This window comes from Coregonus clupeaformis, unplaced genomic scaffold (genome assembly GCF_020615455.1).
Source record: "Coregonus clupeaformis isolate EN_2021a unplaced genomic scaffold, ASM2061545v1 scaf0065, whole genome shotgun sequence".
Classification (NCBI taxonomy): domain Eukaryota; kingdom Metazoa; phylum Chordata; class Actinopteri; order Salmoniformes; family Salmonidae; genus Coregonus; species Coregonus clupeaformis.
Genome location: NW_025533520.1, coordinates 320,120 through 338,883, shown reverse-complemented (window position 1 = coordinate 338,883; position 18,764 = coordinate 320,120). Strand labels below are relative to the sequence as shown.

The window sequence follows — 18,764 nt, the reverse complement described above, 5'->3', positions numbered from 1 at the left end:
GGGTCGGCTACATAGCTAGCTACACATCCATAGGCATACAGCTAGTTTTATCCTCCACTGCACAATATGAAAGAAAATAGTTAGCTAGCTACGTTACTTCAGCTGCATTGCACAGCAAATATCAGCAAGGCAAGCTTACAAAATTGTACATTCAATTTGCAGTAAACGCTTTAGCTAGCTAGAATCTTTACATCCACTGTTTCACAAGACGACAGCCTGGTTGTTTCAGGAGACCCTAAAACATTAAAACAACCAGAATTACAATTTCATACTCATGTCACAACGCCAATAAAGCTAGCCAGCTAGCTGGATGATGTTAGCTAGTCAGCTAGCTCGCTAAATAGCGATTTTCATAAATTACCTTTATGACAAAAAAAAATATGCATAATCGTTTGTCTCTACATTAACTAAAATATTCCTCTCAACTGTAAAAAAAAAATGTTTTGCATGATTCGTTATGACTTTATAATTACTTACATTTGCTTTTATCTTAGTATTTTTGTCAGCCATCTTTGCTGAAGAAAGTCTCTCAGCCGTTGGTCGCTTAGCGTCTAATTCGTCATGGGAACCACTCGATATGATTGGTCATCGCCCAGCGGTCCGCCTCTGGCGATTTGCATAAAGTTGGGAAAAGTTTTAACTTTTTCACCGCCTCCCATGCCACCTTCGCGCCGCCCAAAGGTCCCCCGCCCTCGCCGCTTCCCTTCCATTGAAAATGAATGGGAAGCGGTGTTTCACCGCGCGGCACCGACTGCTTATAGGCCAAAAAAATCCCCAACCCGCGACCAATACATTTTCTTTCCGCGACATCGTTTTCAAAGTAGCCCAATTGTGAGAAAACCGCGACCTTGGCAAGACTGTTAGCGGAAACTCACGGTCTTGGGACAAAGCCAGATACAATTCCCTCATTGGTTGCTCTGATAAAAGTAAACTTGATCGAGTGTCGATTTTGCGGTTTGCGGTGTAAGGGCAGGATTTATGATTGATCGCTCCTACCTGTGTGACAGTGCTCTCCTCAATTGAAAAGCTCATCTCTCGAATTGAAGAGGCGCCGACTAGAAGCCCCATATCTCGAATGTGATATGCGCTTTCATATAAGCATTGGTATTGCTCAATTACAAGCGTTGCGACTTTGACATTCGAGGTGTGTTTATGCTATTTGTAATTCGACACAGCCGCATTGCTTGCACTACATTTTCATTATACGATGTGTCAATTCTATAGTGGAAATGTGACAAAAAAAAAAATCCATACTCTCTCCGGATGGGACATCAAACAATTTGATTTAATGGTCCTCTGTAGCTCAATTGGTAGAGCACGGCGCTTGTAACGCCAGGGTAGTGGGTTCGATCCCCGGGACCACCCATACGTAAAAATGTATGCGCACATGACTAAGTCGCTTTGGATAAAAGCGTCTGCTAAATGGCATATTACTATTATTATTAATAATTTCACTGGAATATCAGTTGGAGACGTTGTTGTCCACAAGGGGGCGTTATAACCACAGCGCCTCTTATGTCGGAAAGACTGCAGCCTGCCGCTTTAAACAAGCTCTAAACAGGAAGCGGTTAGCATCCCGTTAGCGGCTGAACACAGAATCAAGAGCAATAACGTTACATTTGCCCGTGAAATGGCGTTTGTTTTTATTTTGGGAACAGTTCAGTGAGGTACATCTACACTTAGGTAAGAAGCAAGAGCAAATACAGTCTTGGAGAATCCCATCGAACTAGCTAGCTAACTAATGTAAAAGCAAGTTGCCCCTGTTAACTAAGCGTTAGCTACGCTGGCTGCTGTTAACGTTATTAAAGAGCTAGTATGCTAACGTTAGCCATTTTTCTTTGTTAATTGGCTGGCTAACAAGCTGAAATATGTACCGGACTGCGTGTCAATTTCCTATTTCCTTTGCAAGCCTGTGTGTCTAGCTAACTATTGATTTAACTAGGTACCTAGCGAACTAACGTTAACGACCAACTAGCTAGCTAACTAACGAGCTGGTTGATAGCTATTGCAAAGAGTGACCCTGGCCTGCTGTGTGCAGGTGAGGTGTACACTGTTCCGTTACTACGCAACGCGACACCGGGTAGCAAGTTAACTTAGCTAGCTAACTAAACTCATTCAGTCTCTTTGACTTTGCATATAACGCTGCAGAAACCTGACAACCAACTTATTTTCTAGCAAAGACGCTTGTAATGATATAAAATATTGGCGTGTCTTGATGCTGTGGTAAGTTAGCCAGTGCTAGTAATTGAACTACGCTGGTGATGTGTTAGCTGGCTAGCTAGTTCACTTGACTTGCTAATTAGCTTTAACGTTAGCTAAAGTGACGTTATTCTCCTTATCTTACTTAGATAATGTCTCTCTGTACCATTCAGATGTTAATTTGTGGAACTTGAATTGAATGCTGACCACAACAACAAGATCTGCAGTGCATCGCTTTTCTGACCGGGGTCGAATGAACATCCATGGTCTGTGCTGCAGCTGTTGAGGTGCCAACGCCACGTTCGCGAGTTCCCTGACAGAAGAACAAAAACATCCACAGACAAACGGGTATGTTATGGTACCCTAACAACGTTATATACACAAAGCCGAAGTTGATAGCCAATATAAATGGTCAGATATACATTTTCTGTGCCCATCGAGACTTGGGTCCAAGCCTCTCAGTGTAGTAGTGCTGATCTAGGTTGAGGTCCATCCTGTCCATGTAATCTCATTCATTGTGATCTAAAAGGCTACACTGATCCCAGATCAGCCCTTCTACTCTGAGATGGTGTGATGTCAAGTGGCTATTGGTGAAGTCTTCATTCATCTAGCTGGGGATGTGTGTCTCTGTGATTGTAGTTTTCCCGACCAGGCGGTTGCCATGCACCTGTAAGCCGCTTCCTGTCAGCCAGCCAGCCACCCAGGCCCAGCCACAGCGCTCCGGTGACGGTCGGTGGTCCTCTCCGGTCCAGTGGGTCCCCATGGAGCCCAGTGATGACGTGGCGCTGGATATCATTATCACCAACGTGGTGGCTGTATTCAGGACACGCTGCCACCTCAACCTGCGCACCATCGCTCTGGAGGGGGTCAACGTCATCTATAAACCTGAATATGGGGTAAGGACGGATACATAATGGGTGCACTGGCGGCCATTTTGAGTGTACCCATAGGAGCTAGTTTAAAAAAATACAGGTTAAGACAACAGGATTCTAATATCCCATAACTCTTTGCAACAATAACTCTTTGCAATCATTTTCGAACACTTCCGCATGGAATTATTACAGTCTTAACCTGTATTTCTTAACATAGTTTAGGAGCAAAGCAGGAAGTAAAATCAGAAAGTGTACCCCTCAATCGGTTCTGTAATTTGTTGAATCAACTCAATTGACATTACAAAAAAATGCAATCAATTGCATGAGCCACATCAGTTAGCATCATTTGAATGAAAATTCCACATTACCATGGAAATGATTGCACCACAATACCATGCAGCCATTGTGAGTGTAGCCATTAGTTTACCAGTGAAATTGCCAGGGTTAGAGGTTCCAAGCCCATTCTATTTCTATGGTGAGGACACCACCTGGGACCTGTAATCTTGTTTTACCTTTCCACTAGCTTTTCCTTTATTCCTCTCAAGGTTTCTAGAGTTTTGTGATCTCGAGGAAACCTGGGGCGTTACTTTGAGGAAACCTGGGGCGTTACTTTGAGGAAACCTGGGGCGTTACTTTGAGGAAACCTGGGGCGTTACTTTGAGGAAACCTGGGGCGTTACTTTGAGGAAACCTGGGGCGTTACTTTGAGGAAACCTGGGGCGTTACTTTGAGGAAACCTGGGGCGTTACTTTGAGGAAACCTGGGGCGTGTACGGTCTGATCAACTCTCAACTGCAACTGGTGCCCTTGGCTTAATGGATCTACATACTGTGTTACACTGCTTTGTGCAGATTAATTTTTGGAACGGGCCGTCTATAAACACGACTCTCCGTCGTTCTGTTTGCGTAGAGTATGCAGAGCCCTTTAGCTGCTCTGTGACTAAGAACTGTGTAAGAAGTGTGTGTATTGTATAATACTATCCTGTGTGTGTGTGTGACATCCAGAAAGTTCTGATGAAGCTCCGTAAACCCAGGATCACCGCCTCCATCTGGTCCTCAGGGAAGATCATCTGTACTGGAGCCACCAGGTACACACACACACTACACACATTACACACTTACACACACACCACACACACACACACACACACCACACATACATTACACCACACACCACACACACACACACACACACACATTACACCGCACACACATTACACCGCACACACACCACAATACACAAACACACAACGCACCGGAGCTACCAAGTACTCACACACACACTGATCTGTGTCCCTGATGTGTCCCTGTGTCTCTCCTGTGTGTCCCCAGTGAGGATGAGGCTAAGCAGGGAGCCCGGAGGTTAGCCCGCACCCTGCAGAAACTGGGCTTCAAGGTACGAGATAACACACTCCTCTTCATGGTCCCCTAACCAGACCTACTGCACTAACTTGTACATGACCCGTGTGGTTTAGTTGGTACAGCATGGCACTCGCAATGCCAGGGTTGTGGGTTTGATTCCTACAGCGGACCAGTACGGGGGGCAGAAAAGACCATCTGCTAAATGACTCAAATGTAAATGTATACAATCATCTAAGTCACAAAACAGCATTAACGTGACGGGAATCCAAAACAGCATTAACGTGACGGGAATCCAAAACAGCATTAACGTGACGGGAATCCAAAACAGCATTAACGTGACTGGAATCCAAAACAGCATTAACGTGACTGGAATCCAAAACAGCATTAACGTGACTGGAATCCAAAACAGCATTAACGTGACGGGAATCCAAAACAGCATTAACGTGACGGGAATCCAAAACAGCATTAACGTGACGGGAATCCAAAACAGCATTAACGTGACGGGAATCCAAAACAGCATTAACGTGACGGGAATCCAAAACAGCATTAACGTGACGGGAATCCAAAACAGCATTAACGTGGGGGAATCAAAAACAGCATTAACGTGACGGAATCCAAAACAGCATTAACGTGACGGGAATCCAAAACAGCATTAACGTGAGCGGAATCCAAAACAGCATTAACGTGACGGGAATCCAAAACAGCATTAACGTGACGGGAATCCAAAACAGCATTAACGTGACGGGAATCCAAAACAGCATTAACGTGACAGGAATCCAAAACAGCATTAACGTGACAGGAATCCAAAACAGCATTAACGTGACGGGAATCCAAAACAGCATTAACGTGACGGGAATCCAAAACAGCATTAACGTGACGGGAATCCAAAACAGCATTAACGTGACGGGAATCCAAAACAGCATTAACGTGACAGGAATCCAAAACAGCATTAACGTGACGGGAATCCAAAACAGCATAACGTGCACAGAATCCAAAAACAGCGTGACGTGACAGGAATCCAAAACAGCATTAACGTGACAGGAATCCAAAACAGCATTAACGTGACAGGAATCCAAAACAGCATTAACGTGACAGGAATCCAAAACAGCATTAACGTGACAGGAATCCAAAACAGCATTAACGTGACGGGAATCGATTCCTTATGAAAGAGTTGATTACGGTTCCCACATCCTTAAGGAATTGGGAATCAACTCTTTTTGCAATCCGAGCCCTAACTACCGCCCACCACAAACTTTAACGTGCACGTGACTCTGTGTGTAACTCTGTGTGTGTGTGTGTGTGTGTGTGTGACTCTCTGTGTGTGTGACTCTGTGTGTGTGAGACTCTGTGTGTGTGTGTGAGACTCTGTGTGTGTGTGTGTGACTGTGTGTAACTCTGTGTGTGTGACTCTGTGTGTGACTCTGTGTGTGACTCTGTGTGTGACTCTGTGTGTGTGTGTGTGTGTGTGTGAGACTCTCTGTGTGTGTGTGAGACTCTGTGTGTGTGTGTGTGTGTAACTCTGTGTGTGTGTGTGACTCTGTGTGTGTGTGTGTGTGTGTGTGTAGGTGAGGTTCTCAGAGTTCAAGGTGGTGAACGTGCTGGCAGTGTGCTCCATGCCCTTCGCCATCCGACTCATCGATTTCACCAAGAACAACCGGCCCATCGCCAGGTAACACACTCACACACTGTCACCGCGACAACCATTGCCAAACGTTGCCACAGATCTCCACGCTCAACACAGCAGTGGGTTACCGTATGGGTGAGGCCTTTCTATAGTAAGGCCTGTAAGGGGTGTTTCCAGCCAGAACGACCCATAGGGCCAGGAGCGGTAGGGTGAGACAGCTTGATGTACAGGACACCCCCTGGACAGGACACTAGTCTATCTCCTGTTTCTGTAGTGAGGCAGCTTGATGTACAGTACACCCCCTGGACAGGACACTAGTCTATCTCCTGTTTCTGTTGTGAGACAGCTTGATGTACCAGTACACCCCCTGGACAGGACACTAGTCTATCTCCTGTTTCTCTAGCATGAAGCAGCTTAATGTACAAGTACACCCCCTGGACAGGACACTAGTCTATCTCCTGTTTCTGTAGTGAGGCAGCTTGATGTACAGTACACCCCCTGGACAGGACACTAGTCTATCTCCTGTTTCTGTAGTGAGACAGCTTGATGTACCAGTACACCCCCTGGACAGGACACTAGTCTATCTCCTGTTTCTGTAGTGAGACAGCTTGATGTACGGGACACCCCCTGGACAGGACACTAGTCTATCTCCTGTTTCCTGTGGTGAGGCAGCTTGATGTACAGTACACCCCCTGGACAGAACACTAGTCTATCTCCTGTTTCTGTAGTGAGACAGCAGGACACCCCCTGGACAGGACACTAGTCTATCTCCTGTTTCTGTAGTGAGACAGCTTGATGTACCAATACACCCCCTGGACAGGACACTAGTCTATCTCCTGTTTCTGTAGTGAGACAGCTTGATGTACCAGTACACCCCTGACAGGACACTAGTCTATCTCCTGTTTCTGTAGTGAGACAGCTTGATGTACAACCCCCGTCTATCTCCTGTTTCTGTAGTGAGACAGCTTGATGTACAGTACACCCCCTGGACAGGACACTAGTCTATCTCCTGTTTCTGTAGTGAGACAGCTTGATGTACAGGACACCCCCTGGACAGGACACTAGTCTATCTCCTGTTTCTGTAGTGAGACAGCTTGATGTACAGGACACCCCCTGGACAGGACACTAGTCTATCTCCTGTTTCTGTAGTGAGGCAGCTTGATGTACAGTACACCCCCTGGACAGAACACTAGTCTATCTCCTGTTTCTGTAGTGAGACAGCAGGACACCCCCTGGACAGGACACTAGTCTATCTCCTTGTTCTGTAGTGAGACAGCTTGATGTACCAATACACCCCCTGGACAGGACACTAGCCTATCTCCTGTTTCTGTAGTGAGGCAGCTTGATGTACAGTACACCCCCTGGACAGGACACTAGTCTATCTCCTGTTTCTGTAGTGAGACAGCTTGATGTACAGTACACCCCCTGGACAGGACACTAGTCTATCTCCTGTTTCTGTAGTGAGACAGCTTGATGTACAGTACACCCCCTGGACAGGACACTAGTCTATCTCCTGTTTCTCTAGCATGAAGCAGCTTAATGTACAGTACACCACCTGGACAGGACACTAGTCTATCTCCTGTTTCTGTAGTGAGACAGCTTGATGTACAGGACACCCCCTGGACAGGACACTAGTCTATCTCCTGTTTCTGTAGTGAGACAGCAGGACACCCCCTGGACAGGACACTAGTCTATCTCCTGTTTCTGTAGTGAGACAGCTTGATGTACAGGACACCCCCTGGACAGGACACTAGTCTATCTCCTGTTTCTGTAGTGAGACAGCAGGACACCCCCTGGACAGGACACTAGTCTATCTCCTGTTTCTGTAGTGAGACAGCTTGATGTACCAGTACACCCCCTGGACAGGACACTAGTCTATCTCCTGTTTCTGTAGTGAGGCAGCTCGATGTACAAGCACACCCCCTGGACGCTAGTCAAGAATCGATGGTATATCTTTAATTGAAATGCTCGTTGAACAGCAGTGAATGTCAGATTGTACCATAAGTCTAAGCGACAGTTGGCCCCGAAATCAATGTTTTAGGGTGGGCCAAACTGGCACATTGATTTTAAATGCTTTCTCAATGGGAGTGAATGACACGTTCATACCCTTACAATTTCCATCCATTTTCACTCCATTAGCCACTACTCACCAAAACACTGTGGATGGAAACGTGGTTACTGACAGTCACTCAATTAGCCCATGTCGGCTAATATTTTTTAGATTGGTAAGTTAGTCTAGCCAGCTATCTAAACTTGTAGAAATCATTTACATTTTTACGTTTTAGTCATTTAGCAGACGCTCTTATCCAGAGCGACTTAGTTAGTGAGTGCATACATTTTCATACTGCCCCCGTGTGCTCTGAACGCTCCGAGAGCGAAAACACTCTGAATTTACAAATGGACAATCTGACAACAACGCTCTGAATTTAGAAACACCCAGAGCGCACTCTGAGCAGCACACTGAGGTTCGCCGGCACTCCAGACTGAATTCACCAACACACCTTTTGAAAGCAGTTTGTGCCTTTTTGTTAAATAAAACCTGGGGATCCCCGTTTTCCATCACTACCAGGTTTATTTCTCCACTCCTTCGGTTGCTTGTGTGGCGTCGTTTTACAACCTGACGTTTCAAGCAAGGTTTAGGCTCAGCTGCACAACAGAGCTCTTAAAAGGGCAATGACCCACTTTAACATAAACATAAAAAGTCTACTTTTTCGAGTTAATAATAATTATAATAAATATTAATAATAACAATCTGGATGTGTCCAATGGAGTAAATGCAGATGAACAAACCCCATGTTTCAGCTTTATGTTGATTTTATAGCCACTATGGCATCATCAGTAGGGCTACAGGTCATAACGCTTATTGCTAATAGCACGTTTCAGTCATGGTATTTTTAGGGGCTTTAACCCCTGCATTTAGACACAGTCGCACGGACCATAATTCATCCGTAATTAATTTGTTTCCAATTTGGTTTCAGTTCTCCAAGGATCAGTCTGGCCAAAGCCATAGAATGGTAGTCAGGTGACATCGTTCAACAGTGTAGAGTTGGGAGGACCTCTAGTGGCCAAGCCGGGTTACTGCTCCCTCCACAACATGGCTTCACGTGGCAAGTGCATCAAATCAAATGTTATCTGTCACATGCCCCGAATACAGCAGGTGTAGACCTAACTGTGAAATGCGTACTTACAAGCCCTTAACCAACAATGCAGTTTTAAGTAAAATAAGAGTTAAGAAAAATATTTACTAAATAAACTAAAGTTAAAAATAAATAAAAAAGTTGTCCCCTGTAGCTCAGTTGATAGAGCATGTCGCTTGCAACGCCAGGGTTGTGGGTTCGTTTCCCACGGGGGGGGGGGGGCAGTATGAAAATGTATGCACTCACTAACTGTAAGTGGCTCTGGATAAGAGCGTCTGCTAAATGACTAAAATGTAAAATGTCATTTTGTATTATGACTTGTTAAGAACATCTTTGCTCCTGAACTTATTTATTCTTGCCATAACAAAAGGGTTGGATACTTATTGACTCAAGACATTTCAGCTTTTCATGTTTTATTAATGAATGGCATTATGGGGTATTGTGTGTAGGACAGTGACACAAAATCTCAATTTAATCCATTTTAAATTCGGGCTGTAAAACAACAACATGTGGAAAAGTCCAAGGGTGTGAATACTTTCTGAAGGCACTGTATATCTAAATAGTGCTCTCTGTGTGTGTGTGTGTGTGTGTGTGTGTGTGTGTGTAGCTATGAGCCGGAACTCCATCCCGCTGCCACCTACAGGATCAAAACCCTCAAGGCCACCGTCCAAGTCTTCTCCACTGGCAGCCTTACCATCACAGGTACACACACACACACACACACACACACACACACACACACACACACCGTTACACACACATACACACTGTCACACACACCGTTACACACACACACACACCGTTACACCGTCACACACACACCGTTACACCGTCACACACACACACACACACCGTTACACACACACACACACACACGTTACACACACACACACACACACCGTTACACACACACACCGTTACACACACACCGTTACACACACACACACACACACACACCGTTACACACACACACACACCGTTACACACACACACACACCGTTACACACACACACACACCGTTACACACACACACACACCGTTACACACACACACACACACGTCACACAAACACACACGCACACAAACACACACCGTTACACACACACACACAAACACACACAAACACACCGTCACACACACAAATATAATATAATATGCCATTTAGCAGACGCTTTTATCCAAAGCGACTTACAGTCATGCGTGCATACATTTTTGTGTATGGGTGGTCCCGGGGTTCGAACCCACTACCTTGGCATTACAAGCGCCGTGCTCTACCAGCTGAGCTACAGAGGACCACAAACACACACACACACCGTCACACACACACACACACACACACCGTCACACACACACACACACACCGTCACACACACTTTACTTTTACATCTTGTCACTTCTGTGGAAACTTGAAAGCTGTGTCCAGCCGCACCCAAACACCATGTTGTCATATGACTTAACTGTGTTTTCTGTCTGTGTGTCCCTCTCAGGACCGAACGTGCAGACTGTAGCCACGGCCGTAGAACACATCTACCCCATGCTGTCAGAGTGTCAGAAACCTCTCCGAAAATAACACACAGACAAGGGGAAAAAAAGATCAACAAAATAGAGAAAGAAAGACAGAGAAAGAAAGAAAGGCAAAAAAAAAGCACCTTATCCATTGGATGCGATTGTATTGTCCTCAACTTTTATCTGCCTGGCAACAGTCTGGGCTTTTGTCCCGATTTGGCTGGATTTGACCTGGATTTTATTATTTGTTTTAACTTGAGGTCCCCAGGAAGTCAGAAAGGCAGCTTCCGTCCTCCTACTGTCCGATGACCTGTTGTCTTGGTGACAGCTACGCCCTCTGAACTTTGACCATGGGATGACCTTACAGTATGACCTCTAACCTTTCAGCTTTAGCAGCCAGCCAGCCAGCCAGCCAATGATGGCTGCTCCAGTGACTGATTGACACTAGAAGGGGCGTGACTCTCCAAGCCGACCAGGATTCCTTAGTTTTAAATTGTATTATTTTAGTTTTGATGTCACGGTCTGTGTCTCAAATGGCACCCTATTTTCAATGTAGTGTCCTGGTCAACAGTAGTGCACTAATATAGGGAATAGAGTGCTATTTGGGATGCAGCCTCAGTGTTTTAATGCATGGGCAGACAGACCAGTCTTCAACGGGACCTGTCCCACAAAACACAACAAGCGTTTTTAACAGAACATGACGTAACATACAAGTCTATAGGAAAGCTTTTAAAGTCCCATTTGACCATGGTGTTAAATAGAGCCTTGGTTTTAACCCCTGTATTCATCTGCTCTCTATTCAATTCACTGGGATTTGCAAAATTCCAGTAACGTTCCACAAATCCTGGTCGGATGATTCCAGATTACTTACTTATTCCATCCTGTTCTGGGAAAACTTCCAACTGGGATTTCTTGAAAACCTGGGAATTCTGGGACAGTTACTGGTATTATTGCAACCTTACATGTCACCTTTTAACCACAGATCTAGGATCAGATGTGTCCGTCCACCTTTTGTAGTCGTAAGCCTTATTGGAGATGCATCCTCTGGAAGACCGTCCAGGAGTTGTTCAGGCTGGGGCTTTGAACACTTGGCAGACATGTTGTTATTATTGATCTATGGAGAGTAACGCCTGCTGGAATGGGAAATGCAGTGGTGTCATATTCCTGTCCTGTTTGTTGTATGTTCAAACTTTTTTTTTGTATTTTATAAAAAATAAAAAGGGGAAAGTAACTAAATAAAATAGGGTAAATGTTTCTCTCTCGCTCTCTCTCTATTGGTCTCTGTTGGTCTCTGTAAGAGAGAGAGAGAGAGGGGGTTACAGTGACTTGGTCAGTGTATCTTGGCTTTCTTGTGTAAGAAGCAGACTAACGTGCACTTTGACCCCTACACTGCCTAGTCTCAATTCACAGGCAGTGGGCCTCCACCACAGACCCACTCCCACTCCCTGGCTTTTTTATCAATTTGATTTACTCACCTCTTGCATCCTTTCTCCTCCGTCCTTAACCTCCGTCCTTTCTCACCTCTTTTATGAAAAAGGTTGAAGTTTAATCGTGCAGAATCAGCGAGGCGAGTTAACGTGGAAGGAAATGCGCTTGCTTGAAATGAGGGTCCTTTTCCACTCACGCATCATTAGGCAAATTCCGTTTACAGAAAAAAAATGTGTAAATTGATCAAAACAAATGAAGTTAGTTGTGCAAGACATTTTATAGATAAAACAATAAAGCAGCATATTGTTTTGAAAACAGGTGTGTGTTTTTCTCCTCAGGTGGAACTCAGCCGGTGTCTCCATGTTGAGAGTTAAAATACTACAAAACACAAGGTGCGATTTTGAAATTTGGTTGTGCATCAGCAGTTTCTGTCTTATGTCAGTTGGTCGCTAGGTTTCCATCCAATTGGCGACATTTTCGTGCAAATATTCTAAAATATGCACATTTTCCCACCAGTGGTGTGTTTCAATCAAACTAACGTGTTGCGGATAAAAGTCAGTGCGTGATGACATAGTGCACACAAGTACATGACATAGTACACACAAAATGTACTTTTTCGCTTAAGTTTTCAAGTACGGAATAAAAATCTAAAGTTCAATGTGTTTCCATCACATTTTAAACTCTACCGATAGTATTGTCACAAACTGTTGAGTTAAATAACTAATGGTGGTCCTCTTTAGCTCAATTGGTAGAGCATGGCGCTTGTAACGCCCAGGGTAGTGGGTTCGATCCCCGGGACCACCCATACGTAAAAATGTATGCGCACATGACTGTAAGTCGCTTTGGATAAAAGCGTCTTCTAAATGGCATATTACTATTATTATAATGTGCCTCCTCTGGTCCTGGCACATGCTCTCTAGCACACAGCTCATATACAGTGCAGGTAGGCTAGTCTACATGAGGAGATTATTATGGATAAGAGCGAGAAGATTTGTATTTGTCAAACGGCAGTCGAGCATCGATCATCATGTCACCAGAATAAGATCCTAGATACAGTTGAAGTCGGACGTTTCAATACACTTAGGTTGGAGTCATTAAAACTTGTTTTTTCAACCACTCTACACATGTCTTGTTAACAAACTATAGTTTTGGCATGTCGGTTAGGACATCTACTTTGTGCATGACACAAGTCATTTTTCCAACAATTGTTTACAGACAGATTATTTCACTTATAATTCACTGTATCACAATTCCAGTGGGTCAGAAGTTTACATACACTAAGTTGACTGTGCCTTTAAACAGCTTGGAAAATTCCAGAAAATGATGTCATGGCTTTAGAAGCTTCTGATTGGCTAATTGACATAATTTGAGTCAGTTGGAGGTGTACCTGTGGATGTATTTCAAGGCCTACCTTCAAACGCAGTGCCTCTTTGCTTGACATCATGGGAAAATCAAAAGAAATCAGACCTCAGAAAAAAATTGTAGCCCTCTACAAGTCTGGTTGATCTTTGGGAGCAATTTCCAAATGCCTGAAGGTACCACGTTCATCTGTACAAACAATAGTACGCAAGTGTAAACATCATGGGACCACGCAGCCGTCATACCACTCAGGAAGGAGACGTGTTCTGTCTCCTAGAGATGAACGTACTTTGGTGCGAAAAGTGCAAATCAATCCCAGAACAACATCAAAGGACCTTGTGAAGATGCTGGAGGAAACAGGTACAAAAGTATCTATATCCACAGTAAAACGAGTCCTATATCAACATAACCTGAAAGGCCGCTCAGCAAGGAAGAAGCCACTGCTCCAAAACCGCCATAAAAAAGCCAGACTACGGTTTGCAACTGCACATGGGGACAAAGATCGCACTTTTTGGAGAAATGTCCTCCAAAAAGTAGAACTGTTTGGCCATAATGACCATCGTTATGTTTGGAGGAAAAAGGTGGCTGCTTGCAAGCCCAAGAACACCATCCCAACCGTGAAGCACGGGGGTGGCAGCATCATGCTGTGGTGGTGCTTTGCTGCAGGAGGGACTGGTGCACTTCACAAAATAGATTGCATCATGAGGAAGGAAAATGATGTGGATATATTGAAGCAACATCTCAAGACATCAGTCAGGAAGTTAAAGCTTGGTCGCAAATGCACAATGACCCCAAGCATACTTCCAAAGTTGTGGCAAAATGGCTTAAGGACAACAAAGTCAAGGTAAGCCCTGACCTCAATCCTAAAGAAAATTTGTGAAAAAGCGTGTGCGAGCAAGGAGGCCTACAAACCTGACTCAGTTACACCAGCTCTGTCAGTAGGAATGGGCCAAAATTCACCCAATTTATTGTTGGAAGCTTGTGGAAGGCTACCCAAAACGTTTGACCCAAGTTAAACAATTTAAAGGCAATGCTACCAAATACTAATTGAGTGTATGTAAACTCCACACACCACATCATCGCGTGACTCCAAGTTTACTTCGATATGATGGTTATTATATCAATAGTTGCGCATAAAGGTGTTTCCACCTCCATTAGTCACGCTCCGATATCAGATTCAGAACTACAAATGTTTTTCTCCACCCTACGGCAGAATTAGTAGAATTGCAGGAAATCTGCTGTAAAACGTGAATTTTTTGTCTCTCTGCTGTCAAGGGAGGGGTCTGCTAAAATGTTTTGCAAAATGTCACTTAGGGCCCCCCCAAAAGGCATGCTCTGACTGCATGTGTGGGTGTTGATGTGGGTAAGCAGACCCGGGAGCAACTGCGGTCCCGCATGATGTTCAGATTTTTTTATGGCCCCCGCCCCATCAAAGTTGCCTATCCAGTAACGCGGTGTTGTGGGTGGTACCTGGAGTTATGAACAATCTTCATATTGCAATACGTCAATATGGTGAAGGATGAATCATTGTCAAGGTTGAAAAGTAAAGAAAAGCAACAACTTAAATACACAAGGAATAATCAAACCCACACAAACTCTGCTTACACAAGGAACAAACCAACCAACCAAACACACACACTACTGTCCGTGGCTGTGTTATTAGCGTTATTAGTGTTTGTCAAGAGGCGAAGCATCGCGAGACTTCCAGGAAAAGCTTGCAAAACAGACTAAGCAGGCCGGGTTTTGGGCTTAGAGAAGTCTATAGAGTACCACAGTACGAGTCATAATACCCATAAAGCCTAGCGGTCAAACATGAAAATGGTTCCAATAGTTTTTCCACCATAAATGTTTCCCGTAGGAGATTTTAGAAACACTTAAAATAAGGGCTGTGTTTCGTGTAGGCTTACCCTGGCGTGATGTTTTGATAACCGTGTAAATCTCTCTAGGACACGGTGACTTATCAATATATTTGCCTGTATTTACCCCCCGCCCCAAATGAAATGCTAATTAGCTGCTAATGTGGCTAATAATAAAGAACTACAAATGCCATGATGATCTGGCTGAGACTGCTGAATCGAGGCAAAGGTAAGAATCTCTGGGTTAACTATTTAATGTTAACTAAATGTAGAAATTTATAAATTGGCAACATTTATTTAAATGGACAATTCTGTGAACTGTCTTGTGCAAGTTTTAAATTGACACAATACCTGTTAGCAAATATGTCAGCTAAAGATGACGTGCAGGAGCTTGTAGGGATTTGTAGTTTTGCATGATGTCTACTTTGATGCTAATTAGCATTTTTGAATCTGAGAGTAAATAGAGCTGAATATATTAATAAAAGTCACCTTGTCCGAGAGATATTTACACGGTTATCAAAAGTTCACGCTAGGGTAAGCCTACACGAAACACAGCCCTTATTTTAAGTGTTTCTAAAATCCCCTATGGGAAAAATGAATGGTGGAAAAACTATTGGAACCATTTCCCTGTTTGACTGCTAGGTTTTATGACACCTCCACTGTGGGGCTCTATGAGAGAAGTGAAACATTCTTCATTTTTACATTTTAGTCATTTAGCAGAAGCTCTTATCCAGAGCGACTTACAGTTAGTGAGTGCATACATTATTTTATTTTTCATACTGGCCCCCCGTAGGAATTGAACCCACAACCCTGGCGTTGCAAACGCCATGCTCTACCAACTGAGCTACATCCCTGCCGGCCATTCCCTCCCCTACCCTGGACGACGCTGGGCCAATTATGCGCCGCCCCATGGGTTCTTAGTTAATTTTCTCAAAATCTAAAGGCACAACCTAGATTCAAACTAATTTTTCTGAAGTAGTTGAACATGTTATTATGCCAAACTCGTGAAAGTGCCAAACTGACACGTTTTCATTTTCGACAAAAACAACTTTGCCTTTGATTTGACCCATAACAGCGTGAGACGACGGTTAGACCCCGATGACGCGTGCGCATTTCTGCGCATGCGCTTAGCTAGCCAACGGCGCCATGACAACCCTATGTGAAGCTAACCACAATAAGGATGAGTCACAATGTTGGAATTTGCGGGTTGCCTTCAAAATAAAGGTCCGACATTGAAAGAGATTCAAACGGATACAAATAGTGTAATCATGCCATGTTTGGACTAGATAATGCTAAACAAGGTCGAAATGTTATATAAATTCAACAAAAGACAATCATTTGTTAATTTGACACCAAAAAAAAATCAGTTGAAATTGCACTGTGGCTGTATTAGACTAAATAATTGCATTGGGGGCATATTGATATCCTAACCTATGGATGTTGTACCCATGAAATGGGGTCTCAGCCTACTCAGTGACACTCAGAGAACACACCCACTCAGCACGTGACGTCCACGGACGTCGAATTATGGGCGATACCAGGTCCGTCTGCCGTGGCCGCTATTTCGTCCTAAAAATAGTCATCCCAAACATGGGGCTGAGAGAGGGGAATGAGGCTGACTAAATGTACCTACTGTTGGGGCACTTTTCCACCGTGATACATTTGATTACTGCACCATTTGTATCAGTTTGCTAGTCAAACATATTTCAAGTGCGCAAAAAAATCATGAATCAGGTCCAAATCGTTTTAACTTTCACCCCTCTCTCTCTCTCTCTCTCTCCATCTCCAGGATCCCTCTCTCTCTCTCTCTCTCTCTCTCTCTCTCTCTCTCTCTCTCTCTCTCTCTCTCTCTCTCTCTCTCTCTCTCTCTCTCTCTCTCTCTCTCTCTCTCTCTCTCTCTCTCTCTCTCTCTCTCTCTCTCTCTCTCTCTGTCTGTCGGCGTCACTCTCACTTGACAAATGCAGTTACAAACTGAGAGAGCTGTGCATTCTCCTTACCAGAGTTGTTAAGACTTTTCTTACTGAGTGACAACTTTAATAGCTAGCTTAGTGATGTTATTGTCACACCAAAGTGGTAGAGCTGTTTAACTGTCATGGTAGAATAATACCAATGGAACAGGTTTTACAATATGTTGCTATGCCAACGCTCATTTTTTGCTTTTAGATTTTTTTCACAGATCAGCATGGCGTTTGTGTGCTGGTATGTTTTGTAACAGTTGGAATTTTCATTCCAAAATGCTATATATACGTGTTTATAAGGGGGGGGGGGACTATTCAATTTGGTTATATTTCACTGACAAGCTCTCAGTGGTGTAAAGTACTTAAGTAAAACTAGTTGTTTTTTTGGCCATCTGTACTTTAGTATTGATATTTTTGGCAACTTTTATTTTCTTACAGAAAATAATGTACTTTTTACTCCATACATTTTCCCTGACACCCAAAAGTACTCGTTACATTTCGAATGCTTTGCAGGACAGGAAAATGGTCCAATTAACACACTTATCAAGAGAACATCCCTGGTCATCCCTACTGCCTCTGATCTGGCGGACTCGCTTAACAAAAATGCTTCATTGGCAAATAATGCTGGAGAGAACCTGTCAGGCTCAGAGGTGTGTATGTCCATGCAGAAGATAGTAATTATTTAATGCAGTATAGGACATTCTGATTAAGGGCCTATTTATGGCTGTTCTAACTTTAACTGTCTACATCGAACATGGATGTTATTGTGTGTCACTCACTGTCAATACACTGTGTTGTTACCAGATGGAAAAGACTGCTCCCTGACATCTGTGGCCCACTGGGGAAAGCCTGTGTTCAGGGACACAGTGGGAAGCAAGGCTGCATCTGTGGCCCACTGGGGAAAGCCTGTGTTCAGGGACACAGTGGGAAGCAAGGCTGCATCTGTGGCCCACTGGGGAAAGCCTGTGTTCAGGGACATGGTGGGAAGCAAGGCTGCATTCAACGTGATGTGTTACTCCTGCGTTGACGATTGTCAACTGCGACACTTTTCCGTTCATCAGAAGAGTTACATCATTGTGTGTCTCTTTCTGCAGGGTTTAGTGTTTGAGGTGCCGTCGGCCCCTCGCTTCTCCTCCTGCAGGCGCTCAGACATGGCGTGGCAGAGCTGCTGGAGAACGTCACTGGGCTGGTGCTGGCTGGACAGAGTGTGTTCACTGGGCTGGTGCTGGCTGGACAGAGTGTGTTCACTGGGCTGGTGCTGGCTGGACAGAGTGTGTTCACTGGGCTGGTGCTGGCTGGACAGAGTGTGTTCACTGGGCTGGTGCTGGCTGGACAGAGTGTGTTCACTGGGCTGGTGCTGGCTGGACAGAGTGTGTTCACTGGGCTGGTGCTGGCTGGACAGAGTGTGTTCACTGGGCTGGTGCAGGCTGTCAACAGGTAAGGGAAGGGGAGATGGCTACAGGTTT

The 18,764-nt window shown here is 44.4% G+C and overlaps 1 protein-coding gene across 3 annotated transcripts; it reads left to right on the top strand.

Moving 5' to 3' along the window:
• Nucleotides 1-1,534: 1,534 nt before the first annotated feature.
• Nucleotides 1,535-12,440, top strand: tbpl1 (TBP-like 1). Of its 3 annotated transcripts, none has more exons than XM_041859912.2 (8): nucleotides 1,535-1,683; nucleotides 2,373-2,547; nucleotides 2,839-3,095; nucleotides 4,074-4,156; nucleotides 4,401-4,464; nucleotides 5,996-6,099; nucleotides 9,799-9,893; nucleotides 10,679-12,440. In XM_041859912.2, the coding sequence occupies exons 3-8, from the start codon at nucleotides 2,961-2,963 to the stop codon at nucleotides 10,759-10,761; spliced, it is 564 nt and encodes a 187-aa protein (XP_041715846.1). In that variant the 5' UTR covers nucleotides 1,535-1,683; nucleotides 2,373-2,547; nucleotides 2,839-2,960; the 3' UTR covers nucleotides 10,762-12,440. The 3 variants fall into 3 exon arrangements, with proteins under 3 accessions (XP_041715846.1, XP_041715847.1, XP_041715848.1); XM_041859913.2 differs by having other exon boundaries at nucleotides 2,349-2,547; XM_041859914.2 differs by lacking the exon at nucleotides 1,535-1,683 and adding an exon at nucleotides 1,823-2,223.
• Nucleotides 12,441-18,764: the final 6,324 nt, after the last annotated feature.

What these genes read in the sequence shown, in the direction of transcription:
- tbpl1 (XM_041859912.2), top strand. Translation starts at nt 2,961, where the DNA reads ATGGAGCCCAGTGATGACGTGGCGCTGGATATCATTATCACCAACGTG. An exon ending in AACAACCGGCCCATCGCCAG is followed by an intron (nt 6,100 to 9,798) that starts GTAACACACTCA and finishes GTGTGTGTGTAG; the next exon opens with CTATGAGCCGGAACTCCATC. An exon ending in TGGCAGCCTTACCATCACAG is followed by an intron (nt 9,894 to 10,678) that starts GTACACACACAC and finishes TGTCCCTCTCAG; the next exon opens with GACCGAACGTGCAGACTGTA.